Genomic DNA, 22,453 nt, shown 5'->3' on the forward strand with positions numbered 1-22,453 from the left:
ATACTTAAATTCTAATTCAAGAAGTCTTAAGAGAGACATATTATTATTATTATTATTATTATTATGACACATGCATGTGTGCATGCATGTGTACATGTATTGTGTGTATGTATACACAGCCTATGCAGAGGTTGGAGGACAACTTGTGGAGTCTCTTCTTTCTTTCTTTCTATATTTACATGAATTCTGGGGCTTGAACTCAGGTCACCAGGTTTCTGAGGTCACAAGTAGTTTATTTACTAAGCCATCTTACTGAACCAAAGGTTTAAAGAATAACAATGAAAGACATGGAGGGGAAAAAACCCAAATAAAACATAACACTTTATTATTATCGTAGAAGGAATTCACCAAAGTCTTCAAATTATGCTATGGCATCTTTAATTATAAAAATAAGCAAATAAAATAACTTGCATCTGTCATTACCATGATATGTTTCATAACTTTTATATGCACATGAGCTTAAAAATGTAATTTAACAATAAATAATGACATATACCAGATATGCTCACTGTTTATTCCAGTACTCAGCCAAAAACCTAAATATCATTTAAATTATAAATACATAATGCAAATATAACGGCACAAAAATGTTCTAAAGTGCAACCAAATCACGAGAGAGGAGATCATGCAAACTGGTCTAGGTCAACCCCCGAATCACTCTGCAGCAAACATGAGACAAAGCTTTGGAAGTTCAAGGAAGAGGAGGAGGTGGGCAGGGTAGGGAGAAAAGGAAGCAAACAACTAGCAACATTGTGAGAACTGCTTCTTTCCATATGTGTAGTAGATATTTGTATTGTTTGCACATATACCAATATCACTGTGGGGAGAAAAGAGGCTACACGGCTTGAAGAGGTCACAGAAAAAATAAAAGAGAACAGAGGAGAAAGAGAAGAGAGAAAGAAAATCTACTGAACTCAAGTAAGAGAGAATTTCACTAGGAATTCTCATAAGCTACTTGCCACTTTGGGGTTCTGGCTTAGTGGGTTTGCAAAATGCACAACGCACACACTTGATTAGCTTTTCTGGTTTAAAGAAGTCAGCCTTGCCCAGGGTGGGAAGTGAGGGAGAGGGGTGAATCTAGCTTAGAATATGTGCTACCTGATTTCCAAGAGGCTAAGGCAGTGTCCATTTGCTTGGGACCTGGGGATGGGACAGTTCTAAGTATAAAAATGCCCTTAACAATCTGATGTCAGCACGCTTAGAGGCTGTGTGGGGACAAAGGCAGCAGCGTCTGTGCAGCTGCTGCGCTTGATCTTGGTCCTTGAGCACTATGTTACTGGTTTTAAAGGCTTTGTGGTAAAGTTGTATTGCTTTTTATTTCCCTGGAGAGGTGCCCTCCCTCCTCCCACCAGGGTCCCTATCACTCAATTTGGTCAAGTCTGGGGTTTAGCCTAGTGAGAGTCAAGCACCAATAGTTTCTACCCAAGTGACTTTGGAGCAGCCCCGTCCGCTTCCTCTCTCAGCATTGACCTTTGGTGAGCAGTGACACTCATAAGGGGCTGTTGGGTTCAAGGACAATGACCCTGAGAAACTACTGTTGTTCGTAGACAGGTTAATCATTTGGCTTTGGTGGCTGCCATCTTGTAAACATCACAGCGGAAATGATCAAACCACCAGCTCTTATGCCCTCCTTCATTCTCTCTATATATTTTCTTTTTTTTCTTTTTTCTTTTTTTTTAAGATCCTACAGAGATGGTCCAGCTGCCAGGACAACTTTGGCAGACAGCGTGTTACAGGACAAAAAAGTAAAAGGAGTCTATTAAGGCTGGACATCCCAGGGTTATTTATACCCCTCAAGCCCAAGTTTCCCGGATTAAAGACCCAAAGGTGATTGACTTAGTGAAGACTCTCCCACACCATCATTTCCCAGAGTGCCAGGCACTGATGGAAGGTGATGAGTCAAGAACTGCCACTTCCAAGGGAATAGTAAGCCTTGTCACACTCAGTGTCCAAGCCCAAAGGGATGAATTTTTTGATTCCTGTAATTCCCAGTTGGATGTGACAGAGCTGTTTCAGGATACACCTAAGTCAAACGTAGCCCTCTGGGTTGAGTGGGCTAGGAGATTAACATTTTACCTGGGGTCCTTCAGATAACCTGTTGGGTTTTCCTATCTTGTATAGGTCCATCTTAAGTTCTGATGTTGAGTTAAAACTACTTCTACCCCCTTAGTTATAAAAAAGGCCACAAGGAGCATGAATGCGGATATCTGGAAGTGAGATAGTTATTTCATTCCCAGGAAAAGGAAAATAAAGCTAAGGTACAAAACTAAATCTATATGCAATAAAGTTATTATAGACTGCTTTGTTAAGCAGAGTCCTCTGGAATTTATGTACAGTACAATAGTTTTCAGCTATTTATATTCCACAGTTAGACCTTAAGATTCTCTGTTTTTAAGACAATTGTTAAAGATACTTTTAAAGCTCTGAGCAGTTACAGTACATAAAGATGTTAGCTTTTTGTTTTTCATTAGATGCAAGAAGATGCTGGCTCAAAGTCTGGTGGGACAACCAGGTTTGAGCAATTTGGTAAATATGTCAGAAAGGAAATTAGACATTGGAGGCTAGAGACCATAAGACTCGTTAGAGATCAAGAATTCAAACATGACATTCATATTCGTCCATGGCCAGCACAGATTCATAACACGAATTCCGTTTAACATATTTATGAGCATTTAAGACATGCATTTAAATAAAGTTGTTTTGTATTGGCTAACTCTACTGGGTGACCATTCTAAAGGGCTCTACATCTTCAGATTATAATGACCTGGGCAGTTACATGAATGTTTTGTGTTTGAGGAGCATTGATGGGGTTCTGGGAAAAAGAATTCATAGAGACAGGGGATAAAAGAGACTACATTCTCTCAAGGAGAGAATGGCTGATCACATGTATTCTGTTGGTGAGAATGCTGTCATTGCAGAATGTTGGGATATTGATTACGGAAGCCTAGTTTCATGCAATTTTCTTTAAGGGTGGGATAGAAAATAGGGATTACTTAAAAAAAATCAAACCAGGCACAGTACACTCAAAGTTGGTGTGTTAACACCCCTAAAATGCTATTAGTTTGTTGAGGATGTGGATACCTCTCCCTGGTTACGCACTTTCATGGGAGGTGCGTTTGATGTGGGAGGGAGAGTCCCCCTCACCTCGGAGGTTCCTGAGGAGGACTTTCAGCTTCTGTGGCTCATTTGTGCGCCTCCTGTTGAAGTCAGCTCTGGGGTGTGTCTGGGCACAGTGGTCTGTCTGCAGGATGTGGAAGAGGCTGGCCATGTTGGGCCCAATTTTCTCCATCAGGCTGTCTCTGATTGTGCGGACTGTGTCTTCATCACATTCCAGAAGGCTTCGGACAAGTCTGTTGTAGTATCTGCAATGGGAAATGTTTATTAGGGAAAGCCAAGTAAGGATCAGGTCAGTGCTCAAATGTTTTGTTTCCTTCTGAGTTCTGAGTTCACCATACAACACTAGAAAGTCCATCTCCAGGTTTATACTTCAAGAGATGTAGATCAAACTGAACAGTTGTAGGTTGACTGTAATGTCTGACATTCTGGAAACCAAAGACTCTTAGGGATAAATGGGACAACACAAAATGCTCTCATTGTGTAGAGAAGAAACTAGGATGCATGCTCAATGTCATACAATGAATTCATGGCAGAAGTGGACTTAGTCATGTCCACTGCATAGTACCCATGTATTGTACTTAAGGGAGATGAGTACAATAGGTTGGTCTTAAAGCTTGTGTTAGGACTGAATCACTGTACATGGACTGACAGTTAATTGGATGTCTTTTTGCAAATTCCCTTTACCCTGGTGTGTGTGTGCTCAAGAGTATGTGCACATGAACACACATTCTAACTGAACCTTGGTCTAAAGCCACATGTTTTCCTGCGAAATCTACTTTCCTTACACCAACTCAGTCAGTCTTGAGAAATCTGTTTGCTGACTGTTTTGAGGTTTTCTTCAAAGGCAAATAGTAGCCTTCTGCAGCCAAACACTAGGTAGCAAGGGTGCTTAAAGGGAAATATTAGTGCCCTTAAAGTTCATGCTTCTGTAACTCCATGAAATGGACTCACATTGTTCAGACTTTTGTGACCTCTTCCTTCTTAGGTGCCTCATAGGTTTTAGTTATCACCTCAAGCACCAACATTTGATAGCATTACGACTATTCCCTTTTCCATGGCTTGATTTTGGAAATGTCTCAAGGGCAGGGTGAATGTCCTTATTCTTTGTATCCAAGTAACTGAGTGTCATCAGGCTGTATTTTCTGCTCAATAATTCACTATTGAATTTTATATTTTTCCCCCTAAGGAAACAACTTAAATAACAGGGTGACTCTCTTGTCTGGTAAGACCACAAGCACCTTTACTCTGCATGGATAGCACTAACCAAGGTCTTACCATCTGTCCCTATGTTTATATCCATACTGAAATATTTTCTTAATATAGCCACTGAACTTTAGCATCAATAAAAAAGAACACAAAAATATTCTTCTGTTGTAGAAAAAAAAGATCTGTTTCCTGAAGAAAAATGATCCGTGTTTCTGGTGGATTGTAGGCAAACAAACAAAAACTCTAATGACAAACAAAGACCTTTGTGTTTGGTATAAATGACCATCATGTATGCAACAATTCTCTGAATGTCTCAAACAACGCTGCCAAGTGTTATGGCTGTGAAAAGATGGAACCATCTTATTCAAAACTTCTAAACTGGGAAAGTTCAGGTGTTTTCCAATCTGACAGGACATTTCTGACTCAATGGTTGTATAAACCTATTAGCTCTGTGCTCAATGACAGGAGACTTTCCTTGTGACTGTGACCTGCTCTACTGATGTGGAGAGACCCTTTTCTAGGACTGGTCATGGTGTCATTGGGGCCATAGGATCATCTGGGGGGAGAACATCCTGTTTATTTTTAACTCAACTCCCAGAGCACGGGAGCAAGCATATTGCTGGAATAACTTGACCCCCTAGAGAGGTCCTTTGAAGGATGGACAGTGACCAGCATAGAGCATGAGTAGTGAAGCAAAGCAGCCACCCTTTTTTTGGGTGAGAGGGTGAAGCTGTGGATGGAGAGAGAGAACAGTGTCTGGCTTGCCCATAGTCCTGGCTACAGCCCTCCTTTCAGGGACAATTATATCCAGCTGTGAGGGAAATTGGGCTTCTCTGGCTCAGAGGAACATTTTCCAACTCTTTGGAATTACAAAGCACATGAGTCAAGCTGAGCTTACTTGGATGGAGAGATGGGGAGAAACCAGTTTTGGAAAAACTGAGAAAAAAATAATTGTGCCCCAACAGCTTCAGCCATCTATACCCTCATTCATCTCTAGGCATCTAGGATTAGCCCCCCCCCCAATCTGGAGGTCTATTTAGTTAGTTCTTAGAGGATGTAGTGAAATAAAGGATGTTATATGTCAGGGAAGTTAACCCTTTCACATCTAGAAAGAACTCTTTATGGCACATGTGCCTCCCAGTGGTTTGGAAAATGTGATTGCTCTTTTGAAACAGAAAGGATGGGAAGTTTCTTCTTTGACAGGATTGCAAGTTCTTGTCTGGATGGAGAAGTCTAAACCCCTTCAATAAATTCAGTTTGTCTAGCTAGCCTCCAGCTTTGGGATCCCATTGCTGCCTTTTCTCTTGCTTTCTCTGAGGGACTTAACCAGGGTACCTGCTCTTGGGTTTTCTTGGCAATGACCCCTGTCAGTCTGCCTGCTCTTCTGCTTCCCTGAGGGGGCTCTGGTAACTCAGTGGAGTAGGCTAAAGGAACATCTTAAAATAGGAAATTATACATGGCTCTGCTAGGAGCTTCTCAAAAGCTGAAACCTGTGCCAGCTGCTTGATATCAGTTCAGCTAACCCTGTAGTCTCCAGTGAGACTGGAATGCAGCACTCAACTCTGGACTGTGCGGGCCGATGAGAAGACCTTTACTACAGGTTGCTAAGCAACATGGATGCTCTAAGAGGTTGTGCCTCCAGCAAAAGTTGTCTTAGCAATTGCCATATATTTACCAAGCCCCCTTTTTTCCTAAGAACATACAGTTACTCTAGTTATGAAGAGGGCTTCATCTTTTCTTTTAGGAGAGAGCACACACAGAATTCCTTGCTGAACACCATGGTGCTTGTATATTTAGTTATTCATGGTATTCTATTTTTGGGTTGCAGGGACTTCTTGCAGGGTTTTTCTGGCTGCTTTTTTTTTTTAAAGTAGAAATCAAAATAGCTTGGCTCAAGGCCATGTGAATTCTGGACCCTATTTGGTGGCTTCCAAGCTGTGAGACCTCCAGCAGGTTGTTCGTCTCTCTGCACCTCTGTCCTTCAGTCAGTTAGGTGGGGGCAGTAGGGTTTGGATAACTGTCACCTTCAGCTATGGTATTTTGTTTCTAAGGATTCAGTGTACATTTTCCTTCTCAGGATAAGAAAACAGTGCAACTCAGCAGAAGATGCCTCCTCTGTAGGGGGAGTTGGGCTGACTCTGTTCTTTAGCTTGACATCCTTTATGACTGGCAGCAACACACTGCAATGGGGTTACAGATTAAGCCTTCTGGTCTCACAGCCTAGAAGGACCTTTAACAAAGTGCATATCTTTCTTCTCATTTTGCATATTCTATCCTTGGCACCTCCCCCTGCCCCTCGGTAAAGAATAAGATCAGATATTCTCCATAGCTACAGTTTCAGCCATGCTTACCCAAATACACACATTCTGCCCAGGAACGTTCTGTGTGAGAGTTTATAAATAGTCCTTTGTTTCCCTTGATCAATATTATTCTTCTGTTTCCTGTTCCCTATCCATGCCCTAGAGAGTTGGACGCTTTGTCAGTTTTCCCACTTTGAGTCTGCGTTGGTCTCATTGGTTCCCAAGCTTCGTGGTGCCTTTTCCACCTCATCAGTCCTCCCTGCTTCCCTTAAGACTGAAGGTGCATATTTAAAATCAAGGCAGGAGGACACTCCCAACTACCTTCTATCTTTGGGTACATCTGTCATGTACTCGTTCTCCTGTTTGGCCTTGTAGTCCAGTCACAGGTTTTGGATTCTCCCAGACCTAAATCTCATGCTCGACAAACCACAGGAAGGTGGAATGAACCTGTAACTACTTCCCTTTACAATTCTCTGCCAAATGGCAGGGACTTTGCATGTGTCTATGTTGGGACCAAGGCTGGGAAAGCAGGATGTTTCAGGCGGGCAAGGAGCTGAAATAGAGCAAGCAGATCAAGCCCCTCCTGGAACGGAAATTATTCCAGCCCTGAACACCGAAGTGAAATACTTGGAAAAAGGTAAGAGTTGTATGAGAGATTCTGGTGTTTAAGCCACCCTTCCCCCATTGACCTTTTCTATTGAACATGAGCAAGAAGAGATAAGGAGACTGTGCCTGGACCATTTTTCTAAAGGCATTGAAAACAAGGCACTTTGTAAAAAGAATAATGGTCCAGCTAAGGATGCCTTTCCCAAGTGTCCTCTTGGGTAATGGGAATCTTTGGTCCAGACTCTGTACCTTCCTTTCTACAGTGAATCTCTCTTCACAAGGGAAAATGTCACTTTAATTGAAATAGCCAGCTCGGTATAGTTTTGAAATTGGTCACCTGCCACATTACAGATCATGTGTCCCGGGATCTTTAAGAACTTGTACTAATGAGTGTACTAAGATCCCTTCTTTTAAAATGCTACATAACTGCATCCTCTGTTCCTAGTCATTGTCTACTCTTCATTTGAGGAAAATGAAGTTGTTGTTGTTGTTTTTTTTCTCTGTTCTGAGAAAATCAGCAAGAACTCTGGTAGAGTACAATCAAGGGATGCATGGTAGATTTCCGTAGGATGACTTGGGGTTCTGTAGGCCACTAGAATGGCTCCTGTATGTCACAGAAGTTTCATGTTAGGGGCAAGACTTGACTATTTCCACTCTCAAAGAATAGGGGGGTTTGGCTAGGAACTATACCCTGTGAATGCATGTGGACTTGGTGGGAGAATCAGAGAATCATAGGATTTCATCCAGTCATAGGGTTTGGCTTCAAGTACCCACAGGTTATCCCTAACTGGTGTTCATCACTACTGATTCTAATTGCCTGTGTCTTCCAAACTGCATCCTTCAGTTCTTGCTAGACATCTTTCCAAGGTACCCAGACTGGACCAGGATGACAGGTCTCTTACACATCGGGGGTTCATTCCTGTCTGGCAAAGACTTCAAAGTCAAAGACCCAGAAAGACCTGGAGCTTGGATGGTGTGAACCCAGTGGCTTTGGATCACCTGAGATGTAAATATGATCTGCTACCAGCTCTTCCTTCCAGGGACTCTTGTTCTAGAGGGTTAGGATGACATAAGGCATTGAAGGGGATGTGGGAATGGTTCCCTGAAGTCATTTAACTTTGCACAGAGAAAATTCCAAGTTCTGGATTAGCCACTGAAATATCTAGCTTTGGGACTGACTCAAAATACACACAGTTTTAATAAAAGTCTGCATTTCTGACATTTGACCTGGGGGGGAGGGGTTATCATGGCCTGTTGTTCTGTTGAACTGTCATGGTTTCAGTCACACCTGATGTCTCAAAAGGTATTGTCCAGAGTTTCATTGTTTGCTTTGTGCTTATGGTAAGAACTGGACAGAGATGTATCCACCTAGGGTTACTACAAACCAACTTTCTGCTAACTGTGTGGGAATATTTTAACACTGGAGGGAAAAATTTCTTCTCTGGCTTTGCTGGCCAATCCCCTTCCATGTCCCTGATTGTGAAGAAGAGGAACCCCTAGGTACCTGTTGGAGAAGTGATTGGGCAGCTGTATGACTTCAGTGATGGCTTCCGGGTTGCGCTTGGCGATGCTGCAGACATTCAGCTTGCTGTAGCACTCCTCCTGCACCTCAGCTATCATCCTCTGGAAGGTAGAACACCTCCGAATGGCAAGGAAAACCTTGGAGGTGATCCCATTGGCGATGCATTTTAAGCTCTCTTTGACAAATGCTTTTCCCTGCCAGGGACAAGAAGATAAATGTTAGATTGTCCTGTTCGAAGAGGTTTGGGTCTAGGATGCCTTTAAGGGGACTTGCTTTAATAGTATAGCTAAGAACTAAAAAAAGAAACGTTCTTCTCCCTAGGTCTGTCTTGAATACTCAGCTCCAGGGAAGGGAAATAAGATGGGAGGAAGCCATCATCAACTGTTCTGAGGTGTGAAGATGACCATGATCAGTTTTATGTTCTTGGGATTAAGACTGGCAGCTCACAATTTAAGGCATCATGTTAGGGCATTCATAGAACATTTTTATTTCCTGTCAAAGCAGAAATGCTTTTCTGCCAGTCATCCCTCCTGTTCTAAGCCAGCCTCTAGCAACGCCTTATTCCTGGTCTATTGCGCCCCGCTCCCCATGTATAGTTTCGTGTGTGTGTGTGTGTGTGTGTGTGTGTGTGTGTGTGTGTGTGTGTCTGCCTGTCTGTCTGTCTACACCCTGGCCATGGGTATTTTGAGTAGGAGGCTGGGAAGCTGGTTTGTCTCCCTACAAGGCAGGCTCCCAAGAGCAGTACTGAGCACCCTGTTAAGTGACAAGCAGTCAGGGGGAGTAGAGGTCAAGGTCGCATTACCTGAGTATCAAATTTAGCAGCACTGTACAAGAAGGATTTACAAATGTCGTACATCCCATCCGTGTCACATGTGGAGTTTTCCAGGCATGCGAAGGCCCCACAGCCAACCTGTAGGGCACTGTTGAGGCAGCGGACCACTTCAGCTGAAAGAGACAAGCAGATCCAGTGTGGGTCAAGCCAAAGGGTTCTGGGTAGGATCCATTAGGTGTAGAGGACAATACCAAGGGCACAGAATCTGAATTTACCCTTGAACTTTGACCTTGGGTTCCATTAGATAGAACAATCTGAGGAACAGTGTGGGGGTGAGAAAGGGGATGGACAGGCTCTTTTTGCTTCTAAGAGTCAGTGCAGAGGAGATGACTTCCCCCTCAGGCACATGCTTTCTGAGTCTCACCCTTCTTTGCATTTTGATGGCTAGAGAAGTAAGGTTAGAGACCTTGCAAGGCACAGTGCCTTCTGGTGGTGACGGGAATCAAAGGCTGTCACTTGGAACTTGAAAGCATGGGTAGGCTGAAGGTCAGGCTTGGGGGAGGACCAGAGAATCTAGCTGCCTTCTGAAAAATGCAGTCTGGAGTGAAAAACATGGACACTTTTATCTAAAAGGCAGGGAATAATTTACTGAGTCCATTTGGAAGGAGACCCTTCCCAAAGAGGGCTTTTAACCCACGATGGCATTGGCAGAAAGGAATCAGAGCTCTTTGTATCCACCCCAGCACCCCAACCACAGCCCAGCACTTAGAGGTATGAATAATCTCTCATATTAAAAAGGCTTCTTTTCAAAAAAGAGAAACACAGGTGTGGAGTGACAACTCCGAGGCAGCCCTTGTGTAAGGCTGGAAGAAAACCGCAAAGAACTTGCAGCAGGCTTTCTGCATCCTGGATAAGATCTGCCATAAAAGTAATTTCTCTCCCACAGAAGGAGGGGTGTTCTGGCAGGCAGCTCCGCAAGCCATCATCTGCAGCCTTCATACCATAGGATTCTCCTCCCAGATCAAAAGCGGGGTTTGGTTATGCTAGGTGCCGTGTTCCCCCCCCCGTCTCCCGCCCCCCCGCAGCCTCTGGGATGTTACAAGTCATTTCCCTAATTATATATTTCCACGGGTTCAAATTATAACTTTGCTTTAAGCAGTTTTAATATGCATTAGGGCTGCTATTGTTTTAGGCAAGCTTGAATTGTGAATCACGGCATCGCTATAGCAACTAAGTACAAAAGGAAGCCAGGCAAAAGGCCTCCTCTCGGCAGGGACCTGCGCTCTTCCAAGGGGGAGCATCTGCAGCATTTTGACACCTGCGGTCCCATCTCTGCTGACGGTTGGGGAGAGGAGTGAGTAGGGAGCCAAAGTCAAGGGGCAGAGAGGTCCTAGTGCCTCTTAGCCTCCGGAGGCCAGGACCATATACAGTTAACTGGTACTGGAGTCAGGCCGAAAGTAAGACCTTACCCATGGAGAAAGAACTGCTTCGTTTCACAAATGCACTTCCTTCTAGGAGCCATGGGCTGCTTGGGCGATTGAATGGAGCCGGTGAGAGCTAGGAAAGAGACTGGCAACCCTATAGGGAATGGGGTGTGTAGGTTTCTTCCCCCCTTCTTCTTTCTGAATCCGCCCTGGTTTTTATTCTCCCCAGACTTGAGGACTATGGTTCCACAAATCAGTGTGAAGAGGGGACTTGTCTGGGTGCTCTCTGAAGAGGTAGAGAAGTCAAGTTACAAGGTCTAAAGGAGCAGGGATCGGGACCGCAGCAGGTAAGCCGCGCATCACCTTAAGACCGGCTTGTGGAGTATAGTGAGCCGTGAGGCATGCCAGCATTCAAGCCTTTCCCCGCCCCCTCCCCCCAACAGGAGGGTACGTGCCAGATTTCAGGCAATCAGGCTAGGCTTATGCAATGAAATACCCTCAGCAGAGCGCCCAGCTTCTTCGTTAGTTGCTTGCAATGTATTAGACAAAGGAACTCCACTTCCTAAGGCTATTGGATTACACTGGCAGTTCATTGCATGAAGCACATTTATTACCGAGATCAGCCGTCACAGACACACATGCAAAAGTGAGAGGCAAATGAGGACAGCTCTTTGGGGGGGAGAAACCAGTCCTGGGTTTGCTGGCTTACCTGAATTTTGAGCCGCCACCCGGGATTTTCTGGGGCTCACAGAGTCATTCTGTTCCGCCTCGTGCGTTGCAGCAGCACTGATGACCAGCACCAGAATCACTGCTGAGTTTTGGAGCATTCTCTGAGAAGTTTCCGCTAAGTTGTTGGCTTTTTTTTTCCTCCCCCCCTTTCCTCTTTCCCTCTCCCGGCTTGAGTGAAGATGTGGATCTGGATATACTGAAAGCTTAGGTGAGGATTTCAGGAAGAATTTTTGTGTGGCTGGCTGGCTGGTTGGTTGGCTGGCTGGCTGGCTGGCTGCTGCTGCTTCTTACACCTCTGGCTTTTGCAAACTGGGGGCCCAAGAGCTGCACCCAGGGATTTTATAGCCGTCTTATCGGTCCTCAGGATCAGGAACCAATCAGATCCTTCAAGTGGTCCGTTTAGCCAATAGGCAGGCACGCTTATTCAGCTGGAGCTTTTTGACTTCTTAGAAATATTTTCCAGCAAATTGGAAGTACCTGCTGCCAATGATTTATAAGTGTGTGTGCAGGGACGTGTGAAAAAGCTATTTTCACACGCTGAAGTGGTAGCTCTGTATTGATCAAATTAAAAGGAAAAATCACTTGAAAAGCTCTTCAAGGTACTTGTGAAATTCATCTTATTTTATTTCATTTTTTAGAAAAAGGAACCACTAGGAGGAAATGGTTGCTGGGTGCTTGATAGGGAGATGTGATGCAAATTAGAATTTAATCGAATTACAGCAACTCTCTAATTTTAGTAGGCTGTTCTCTGCAAGAGTTCAACATCATTTTTTTTTCTTTCTGGTTTTGCCTGTTCACTTGTAATGTTCATCTTTGATTCCTTGCTGTGATCTGTGAATTCTCACTGACATGTGTAAACCGTGGCAGAAGGATGGATGTGAGTGTTAAGAGCTTAGTGACATGAACTGCTCTGGTTCTAGCTCCCAGCTGTTCCCTCAGCTCCTCCATTAAACCTCTGACCTTGGACCTGTCCTTTTACCTTGCCGTTCCAATTCTCAAATATTACCCCATACACCTCTAAAATGATATGATTCCCAGGGAACATAAAATTTTGAAACAAGGTCTCATGCAGCCCAGGCTGAACTTGACACATAGCTAAGGGTGACCTTGAACTTCTGGTCTCACTGTCTCCATGTTTCTCATGTTGCAATGACAGAAGTTTGCCACCGTGCGGTGCTGGTGATTAAACCCACCACTTCCTGCATGCTGTCTTGCTCTGTATTAACTGGCTACATCCTTAGTCCTGGATCACCTATCAACACGGTCTCCTTAGTCACCAATGGTCCTGCCAACTCCAGGAGTGTTGGTTACTGTCTCTGCACACATGCACACCTACTCACTCACACCACACTCCACAGAGGAACATGGCAAATGCCTGAAAATTAATAAACTGTGTATTCAAGCCCAGCCACTTCATAATCACGTTGAAACAATGAGCTGGTCAAAGCAAGACTAAACCTGTTGGGTAAACCAGTTCACTTCTTGGGGGTTGGGGAAGAGGCAGGGGGGCGGGACTGTGAAGAAAGGGTAGGGAAAGACCAGAATGTGTAGGAGAGGAGACTGATAAACTGGAGACTTAATGGGAAAATTATAGTGGAATCAAAATCATGCCCAGCATAGCTGCTCATATTTTCTTATAAGTGGAGTGTAGGCAACACGAAGGCTTGTCTGTAAGCTGTGAAGGAGGTTAATGATCCATGAGAGGACTTCTCAGGGTAGGAAGGTGATCATTAAGGACTGGGGTAAGGTGCAAGAATTAAACAACAAAATCTTGAATATTTTTCAGGAGGTAACTGAGAAACAGCTCTTGGTGATTCTACAGACTTGGACAGCATGGTCTTACAAAACCAGTGGCTTCAGGTTCAATCCTGAAATTTCACAGGCAAGCTAAAACAAACAAACAAACAAACAAACAAACAAACAAATGCTAATTCTGTCCTCACAAATCAAGCTAAGACTGAGGTTTGTCTCTCAGTGTGTGTTTGTGTGCATTGCTTGTGTGTGTGTCTATGTGCAGGGAATGGGTTTGCTAAGATGACTTACAGTCCATCCTTTGCCAAAAAGGATTGTTAGAAAGCAGGGGTGTTTGCTGTAACAAGAGCTGGAAGGAGTAAAAGACACAGAAAATATGTTAAAAATTGAAAAGATTTCCATGTTCCAATTAGTTAATTTCATCTTTTTATCAACGAAATGTGCCAACTATAACTTGTCATTGTTGTTTTTTTTTTTTTGTTCATCAACAGTATTGTTGTTTTTCCAGTACCTTCTAGGAGGAATACTGTTCAGTGTTTCAGGGAGGAGAAAAGTGAAGTTATCTAGAAAGCAAACATAATTCTTGACCTGAGGCACTTGAAATTTAGTCGGGAAGATGACCAACATTGGGACACCTTCTATAAATTCGGAATGTCATGACTTTGCCTGAGAGACAGCTAGAGATTTGAGGAAGGCTTCAGACTTCAAGAAGTTAAGTGAATTCTTTTTTTTTAATTTTATTTTCCAGTTTAAATTTAGATAAGAAACAAGGTTGCTTCACAAGTCAGTTCCAGGTCCCTTTCCCTTTCCCTCCCCTCCTTCCGTGCCCTCCTCCCAGCCCCCCCCCCCCGTTATCCCCTCATTCCCCCAGGGAGGGTGAGGCCCTCCATGGGGGTGTCCATAAAGTGAATTCTTAAATTGAGAAAAGTAGCGCTAGCTCTTGTTTCATAAAATTCTTATTCTGGAAAGCTCTGAAGTTGATTATTGATGCCTTTAGGCTAAGGCAAGAATAGAACATATATGGCATTGCAGAATGTTACCTTTCAAAGAGGGAGTAAGAACACAGGTGCTGATTCTACCAAAAGGTCTTGACGTCCATTCCTGAGTATCCTCTACTTCCTTAGCCATTGTGCACTGCTCAAGGATATACACTTGACCTCTGGCTGGTCCATCAGCTTGGAAGGGTGATGGCTTTCCTTTCACAATAGTTTCTTTTTCCAGCTCTCTGAAGCTCTTACCAGCACCCAATGTCCCACAAGTATCAGGATGTGTTGTGCGTGTGTGCGCGTGTGCGTGAGTGTGTGTGTGTGTGTGTGTCTTTGATGTTAAATTTTCTCTCCTTATTTTACTCACTTACAGCTATATCTATATATCCAGAGGTTAGTTTTCCATTTGTGCAAAGTGTTTCACAATGGCAGGTAGGCTGTCATTTGAAGCAATTTATTGGTGACCAGCCACACTAGTTTAGTGGAAGTGGTGTGGAAGCACCACTGCACTTGTCAGGAGATCCAGATGATGGCAAGCACAGGTACCCAAAGCCAAGTTCCTCCCAGAAGCCCATAGCTTGAGGATATCTGAATATCCACCATCACTTGGCAACTCTGTGGGCGATATACGGCTGTTCCTGGGGGGGGGGCGGCAGACATTAGAGAAGATGGTAGAATCTGGAGGCTAGTTTTCAGAATCTGAGTTTGATCTTATAACAGGAGGCATTATGGCTCTTTAGCAGGAAGATTATGCTTGGGGAAGGGCTTGTCATCATACAGACAGCTTGGAGAAGAAAGGTTGGAGCTTCATGGGCATCTGTGTTACTGATGTTGCTATGGTGGGTAGGAAGGAAGGAGGATCAATATGAGAGACTCTTAGAGTAAATTTATCTTAGTAGCCAACCTAAGGGCTTTCTTGGAAAAGATCCTTCTGGAAATTAGGTAAGTCATGTACATCAGACTTTTCATGCCCTAGTTTTGGCTATGATTTTTTTTAATTGCAAGAAAGATCTAGCATTTCCATAAGGCAGGCGTTTTCTGGCATTCACATAGGGTTGTAGATTACCTAACAAAAGTCTTGACTGTACTTTTAGTGGGTGGGGAACCTTCCAAAGCCAAGCTACACAGTTGGGGGTGCCTGTGGGGGCAGTAGGTGGGAGGAGACAGTACCTCTGCTATTGCCCCCAAGCCAAGAAAGTGCCAAGAAGCATGACAGAGAAGTTGCCAGCAGCGAAGGCTGGTGGCGATGCCCTGGCTGCACTCGTGGAGTGCTGGCTTGTGTTCAGTGAGAAGACTAAGCCAAAAATCTCTAAGGCTTTGTTGGATTTGGCTAGCTTCAAGCTAAGCAGGGAACAGCTCTTTGCCTTTTTGGTGAGAGGAATTGAAGAACGAGAATCTCTTGGTGAATGTTCTGTTAGAAGGAGTCAAAGCCCTGCAAAGTTGGTCTGACATACTGACCAAGGTTGGATCACTTTGCTTTGGCAATTCCTGTTGGATTGTTGACTAATAACTTCCCACCCTCAAGATAAGACGGGAAAATGAAAGGAGGAAGATGAGGGGAAAATAGTTTTACTCCTTTCTATTTTCCCTATATAGATTCAGCATTTTCAGTGTGGACCTTAAATTTCCAAATGAACCTTGTACATCTTTGATTACTTTAAACTCTACCAAGGATGGCTGAGCAAGGAAAGTAATATACATTAGGAAGGTAAACTCGTTTTATACACCTGCTCCCTCACTTGCCACACCCTTCACCCACCCACCCCTACCTCTGCTGTCTTATGGAGGGTCACTGTGTACCCAGCCCTAGACAACAATAATGGAGAATGCAGATTTGGCTTTCTCCTGTGCTCCAAGAAACCCAAAGCTAGTTGCTAAGGGAATGTATTTTGCAAGTATTTTCTGAAAATGCAATAAGGCAAGTGGCTTGGAGTAGTGCATATAGATTTGAATTTGTTTATCATTTAATGGGTAATTTTCTCTTGTATGCCAGGCATGGCTGCAGAGACAAATTATCTGGGAAAAAAGAGGAAACCAGGACTCAAAGAGGGAAGAAGCATGGCTTACTCTTACTATGTGGATGTGGAGAAATCTGAGATTTGCTTGTTACAGTAGCAAGGCCACCAGAGGGGTAGAGAAAGCAATCAGGCTTGGATCCCTGCTTCTCAAGTTGGGATGAGGGTAGGAAAGAAAAGAAAAGACAGGATGACCTAATAGGCTTAAACCAGAAAAGACAAATTGAAATTGGCCTCCTTCCTCTTGTCATTCCTGTAGGTCTAAGTTGTGATTTCACTCTTTATCACGGGGGACATGTTCCTCCCAGTCCCAGGAGAGCCTGTGAATCTCTAGCCCACTAAGAAGATTGTGAAGCAAACCTGAAGAGGTGTGTGCCACCAACTTGTCCTTCAGCAGGACCCTTGGAAGACCTTGAGTGACATTCCTCTGTTGAGACGCATGAGGGCGCTCAAGCCAACTGACAATGTGGAGATACTTCCTAAATTACAGAAAGGAAGAAAGAAAGAAAGAAAAAGAAGAAGCTGTGAGCCTGGGTTCTGTTTAATTGGCTGTTGTTTCAAGCCCCAAGAATGCCTCCTAGGGTGGGAGGTGTGTTAATTTATTGAGGACCATCACCTGAGACCTATAATGAACTTGCAGTCCATATTCATACAAGTTTCACAACACGTACCATTCCAATGCTGTCTCCTAGAGAAGTAATCTTAGGCAAGTTTAAGTGCTTTTCTATATCCTTATGTCCAAATCCTGCGGGTCAGTTGGAGGGGGTATATCAGATATCACACTGGGATGCTTGAACTTCTTATTTATAAAGGAGATTTTAATTCAAGGTGGGAGTGAGCACTGCTCTCCCATACTAAAGGAAAAAGAGGCCTATTTCTCACCCATTTCTCTGTCTAGTATTCTTTTTTCTTTTAACCATTTCTATTCAAGGCGGAATAATCTGTTAGGGCACTTCTGTCATCTCTTGTTGTCTTAGATGTCTTCCATGGGAGGTGTATGCCCAGCTATGACTTTACAAAGGGATTTGTATTTCTCTGGGTGTAGGAGTCCATCTAGAGTCCGCCTCCATATGGGGATGGCTCTTATACTATACATGTTTGAGAAGACTTTGTTTTCAGAAGTTGCTTCTCACAGTGAGCGTTATCAAGGTTTATCATGTGGCATCACCTACCCTGACCACTAGTGTATGGAATTTTGTTGGTACTGTGAGAATATGGTGGAGTTATGAGGAAAGTCATGAATGCTCAAACCAGGGTGCAAAGCAGCATATGCCTGTGGATCAGACAGGGCAGGGCTGGTTGAGGATGTCAAGAGTTTGTGAAATAGGAATAAAAGAAATGCCCGCTCTTGCAACCGGTATTGAAGTGTCATTCTGACATCTTTAGCCTCAAGCCAGCTTGTCATTTGCAAAATGCTGTTCAAGTACAAAGGAGTGTCTTGCGGCCATTTCTGAGTGCTAGACACATCTATCATTGCTGGTTTATTGGCTGAGAAATGAGGTGTGGGGGGTGAGATGGGGGGATGGGTGGGCTTTTATACAAGTCATCCTACTAGTCGGCAGAAGGACCGGATTAAGAGAGCAGAAATTTTTACTTGATGTTTGCAAATCCTGCCAAGAGATTTATTGAGGTGATTCAGATCAAGCTGCATTTAATGTACTTTAGGCGAGAGTATGATTAAGATATAGCAGTTGCTGACTCTAAATGAGTATTAAGCGTGTATTGGTATTTCTTGCTTACTCTATCAATTATCCTATTAGAGAACAGAGTTCACATTGCCCAGTGAGATTTTACACAGTAGGGATTTTTTTTTATCATGGTTGCAATAAATGGTCAAAAAGTGCCGATTTATTTGCTGCCACAGAACACATTTTATGTCAGCCATTTGGAAAATGAACTGTTTCATCCCCTTTAAAAATTAACTGTAAGGAAATTTAGTGGGATGGATGGAAATCCAGGTGCAGAGGAAACAAGCTATGTCCTCCAGGTCAGCAATGTAGAGAACTTGACATTCTGCACTGTCCACTAACAATCATAGGGAGGAGGGAGAAGGAGGAGGGGGAGGAGGAAGAGTAGGAGAAATGGGAGGGGAAAGATTTTAGAGGAAGTGGTGGAATCCTTCAGTGTAAAAAATGTCCTCAGTGGAGTCACTAGACTAGGAAAATTTAGTTAAATGAGTTAAAAAGGCAGGAGCCACTGGAAACATGGTCCCTTCATTCAGCAAAATTTAAAGATAATTCCATAGTTTTTTCCCTCTTAGTGCAAACAATAGTTTCTTCAGGTAGTGATCCTCCACTGTCTGCACTTTTTCTTATTAGATTAACAAAGGATGGGCAGCCCTTCCCCTCCATGTGTGCATGTGTGGAGGCATGTGTGCACGTGCTCATTTGTTCATGCTTGTGAGTGTGAGTGCATGTGGGTGTGTGCGCATGTATGAGTGTGTATTCATTTGCTGTTGAAATCACTCACAACAGACTTTGGATTATGGGAGTCAACGTGAAATGAATCATTCCATTTAAATCAAACATGAGAAATGAGAAGAGTGTAGTTCCTGATGTGACATTTAGCAGAGTTTGAAAAATAGATTGTTTGAAAGAATGAGCTTTTGTAAAAGTCAGTCTCTGTCTGTCTGTCTTTTTTTTTTTTTTTTTGCAAAGTAGTTCAGATGTTGACTGACAGCTGAAGTTTATCCATGAGCCCAGCATCTTTCCAGATGACCCTGGAGGGTATGTTCAGGTAGAGTCATCTCCCTGGAAGCCTCTACTGCCCTTGGTCTCCACACAGGCTGCAACTGCCTCTGTCCACAGTGGCCAAAGCTCTGAGTTGTACCCACCTTTGTGTAGCATGAGCATATCTTTTCAAATAAATGCCGTTTCTTTAGAAGAGCTTTCAAAGCCGTGGGATTATCCTCAGAGTCCCCCTCCATACTCCTGAAATGCTGTCATTAGCTATCCCTGTGGAGAGAAGCCAGAGTCCCAGTTCCTTTAAGAAGGTCAAAGGGAAGCCAGTAGCTGTAAAATAAATGCCCTGATGGCTCTTCACAGGGAGGGGTCAGGATACTGAGAAAGAACTGAGCATTGTTGCAAGACTCAGTGGCTATTGCCAAAAGGAATTTACTCTGTGGTGAGGAGTACGCAGTACAGTGAGGGTGGGCATGGAGGCCTACGGAAGATGGAAATGAAGGATTCCTAGCCTTACCTCACTGCTGGGTAAACTAATTGGATTCAAAACTGCCCTAGCAACAGGGGTGTGACTTGTGTTCTTTATTGGTTAGAAATTCTTCAGCTCTAAGGTCTCTCTCTCCTCTCTCCCTCCCTCACTCCCTCCATCTCTGTCTGTCTGTCTGTCTGTCTGTGTCTATATCTGTGTATATGTGTCTATATCTGTGTATATGTGTTTGTGTGTGTGTGTGTCCGTCTGTGTCTGTGTCTGTGTGTCTCTCTCTGTGTGTCTGTGTGTACACTTTAAGGGGACAGTCCTTAAACCTCCACTGTCATTTCTAATCTCTAGGTTTTTACACTTTCTTTTTTGTTTTCATCTTGATGCTAATCAAGTATTCTACCATTGGATTTTAACCTTAGGCCTTTTACATTTTAATTTTGAGATAACACCTCTCAAAGTTGCTTAGTTGATGAAAACCTTAGATTTGAGATCCTTTGTTGCAGCCTCCTGAGTAGCTGGAATTACAGGTGTTCCACTAGGCTCACTTCCTAATTAGCTTTAACTGTCAACTTGATACAACCTAGAGTCACCTGAGGAAGGGAGCCCCAACTAAACAATTTCTCAGGTCAGTTGGCCTATAGGAATTGTCTTGATTATTAATTGATATAGGAGGACCCAGTCTACCATGGGTGGCACCATTCCTTTGGCAGGTAGTCCTGGGTTGCATGAGAAAGCTAGCTAAAGATGGACCAACAACTAAGCCACCAAGCAACATTCCTCCATTGTTTCTTGCCTTATGATGATGGACTGTCACTTGTAAGATGCAATAAACTCTTTCTGACCTATGCTGCTTTTTCATCATGGTATTTGTCACAGGAAAGAAACTAAATTATAACAGCTGAACTTCTAGGTTTTCATTTAATAGAGCCCCCAAATCACAGTTTACCAATTGGATTAAAATGTACTGAGATAACTATATTTTTAAGTGATTATATGTTGAACAACAGTTGAATAGTTATCAGTATTACATTTCAGATAAATATTTAGTGCAAGGTTTCTTCTGGTTATTTCCACCTCCTATGGAATCAACAATTTTCCTTCCAAATCTCAATTATTTTTAAGCCTTTAAGAAGCTCATATATGCTGGACACCATCTTGCAGTGTGTCTTATAAATAGGTGGTTCTAGGCTCCGAGTTCAAGGAGGAGTCATGAGAGGGGAGTCAGAGGTTCATTCATTCAAACTCACTTTTCCAGAATGCCCCTGTAGCCCTGTGAAGTGAACCAAGAAAACAGACCGCATGATCAAATTCATTTCAATGCGGAGCAAGCTAGAAGCATCCATCCCTGTATGGAAGTCACCTAGAAATCCTGGAAGAAGGAAGTTTTCATTGTAAATCATGGAAGCCAATGTTTCTCAAATTCAGTTTAGAAAACCTTGTTTTGGAAACTGAGCCATGTTTATTAAAGTTCTGCAGAATTAATGTTCCTTGGCACTGACTTTGGGAAATGCTGGATTAAAGGTGTGGGAACCAGACATTCAAATATTTGAGCCTATGGGGGCCATTCTCACCCAGAGCACTTCACTGACAATTCTTTTCTTTTATGATACATTCCCTGTTTATATCCATGTTTACTGGCTTTTAACTGAATACTAGACAATTCGAAAATGCAATGTGAAAACTCTGGGTTTTATTATCTTTTTTGAAGATTATTAATGCAGTTTATAGCAGGGAGTGAAAGGTGAAATATGTGGCTTGTGAATTTGGATGGATATACTTCCTTTGTCCCTAGTCCAGGGAGTTACTCAGAACAGAAGGGATCTCAGCTTCCAAAGTTTCTCTTATAGGAAGATCTTACAGGTTTACATGCCTGTGGTCTACCCTCTAGGAAGGCATCTTTGATAACTGACTTTGATGAAGAAGAATTTTCCAGCTATACAGGGTCAGAACTCTCTAATACTGCTCTTATCTCATCATGACCTGACTCTTCCCCAGCCCTGATACAGCTATCTCCTGGGAAGTCTTTTTATTGTGCAGGCACAGTCTAGGTCTCACCACAGGCTTATAGACACAGGAAGCCTCTATCTCTAATCATCCTCCTTGCTCTTCTATGCATTTTCTATAGACTCAGGTCCTCCGAAGTGGCTTCTGCTTCCTCAACTCAGTGGGACCGACTAGCTCCACTTCCTTTATGAATTCTCCTACTTTCAGAAATTAGAATTTTGTTCTGCCTGCCACCCAATGGCTCAGAGGAGTTTCTACACACACACACACACACACACACACACACACACACACACACACACACACTTTACAGTTTTATATTTCTTTATGGTATGGAGACCGATGTGGTACCAGCTAGTCCTCTATGGCCAGAAGCACAAGTCCTATCAATGCTTTTATTTAGGATCCGTGTCTTGTTATATTTAGCCTAACCATTCTGAGATTGCAATAAAAATCTCATATTTTTCAGAGCACTATTTATGATTTTAATTTTAAATGTTTAATTTCTGATCCAGCTAAAATGATTTTGATGATGTATGCTATGAAATATAGAGTTAATTTCACCTCTCTCATGATGGTTACTCTGTAGTCCCCAAACAGTTTCTTTAAGAAAATTTGTCACTTTTAACAACTTGCATGAAACACTTTATATAACTTCTTATATTTTAACTCTTGTTTCAGTGTCTTTCTGGGCCCCCTGCACTGTTTTATTGCTCTATCTGTTCATAAGATAGTATATCACTGTTTATTTTTGACATTACAGTACATTTAAATATAGGCCAAAGCAATTTTTCCATGATTATAGTACTATTTATCTTTTCTTTTATATTAAATTTAAAGTCAACTTGGATTGTGTTT

General features: G+C 43.0%; 1 protein-coding gene across 1 annotated transcript; it reads right to left on the minus strand.

The window, feature by feature from the left end:
- Positions 1 to 308: 308 nt before the first annotated feature.
- Positions 309 to 11,988, minus strand: Stc1 (stanniocalcin 1). Its single transcript, XM_005071022.4, has 4 exons — positions 11,657 to 11,988; positions 9,554 to 9,696; positions 8,734 to 8,945; positions 309 to 3,362 (listed from the first exon to the last, which is right to left on the minus strand). Exons 1-4 carry the CDS (start codon positions 11,772 to 11,774, stop codon positions 3,092 to 3,094), a joined length of 744 nt encoding a protein of 247 aa, XP_005071079.1. The 5' UTR covers positions 11,775 to 11,988; the 3' UTR covers positions 309 to 3,091.
- Positions 11,989 to 22,453: the final 10,465 nt, after the last annotated feature.

Source organism: Mesocricetus auratus, unplaced genomic scaffold (genome assembly GCF_017639785.1).
Source record: "Mesocricetus auratus isolate SY011 unplaced genomic scaffold, BCM_Maur_2.0 Super-Scaffold_2245, whole genome shotgun sequence".
Taxonomy (NCBI): Eukaryota; Metazoa; Chordata; class Mammalia; order Rodentia; family Cricetidae; genus Mesocricetus; species Mesocricetus auratus.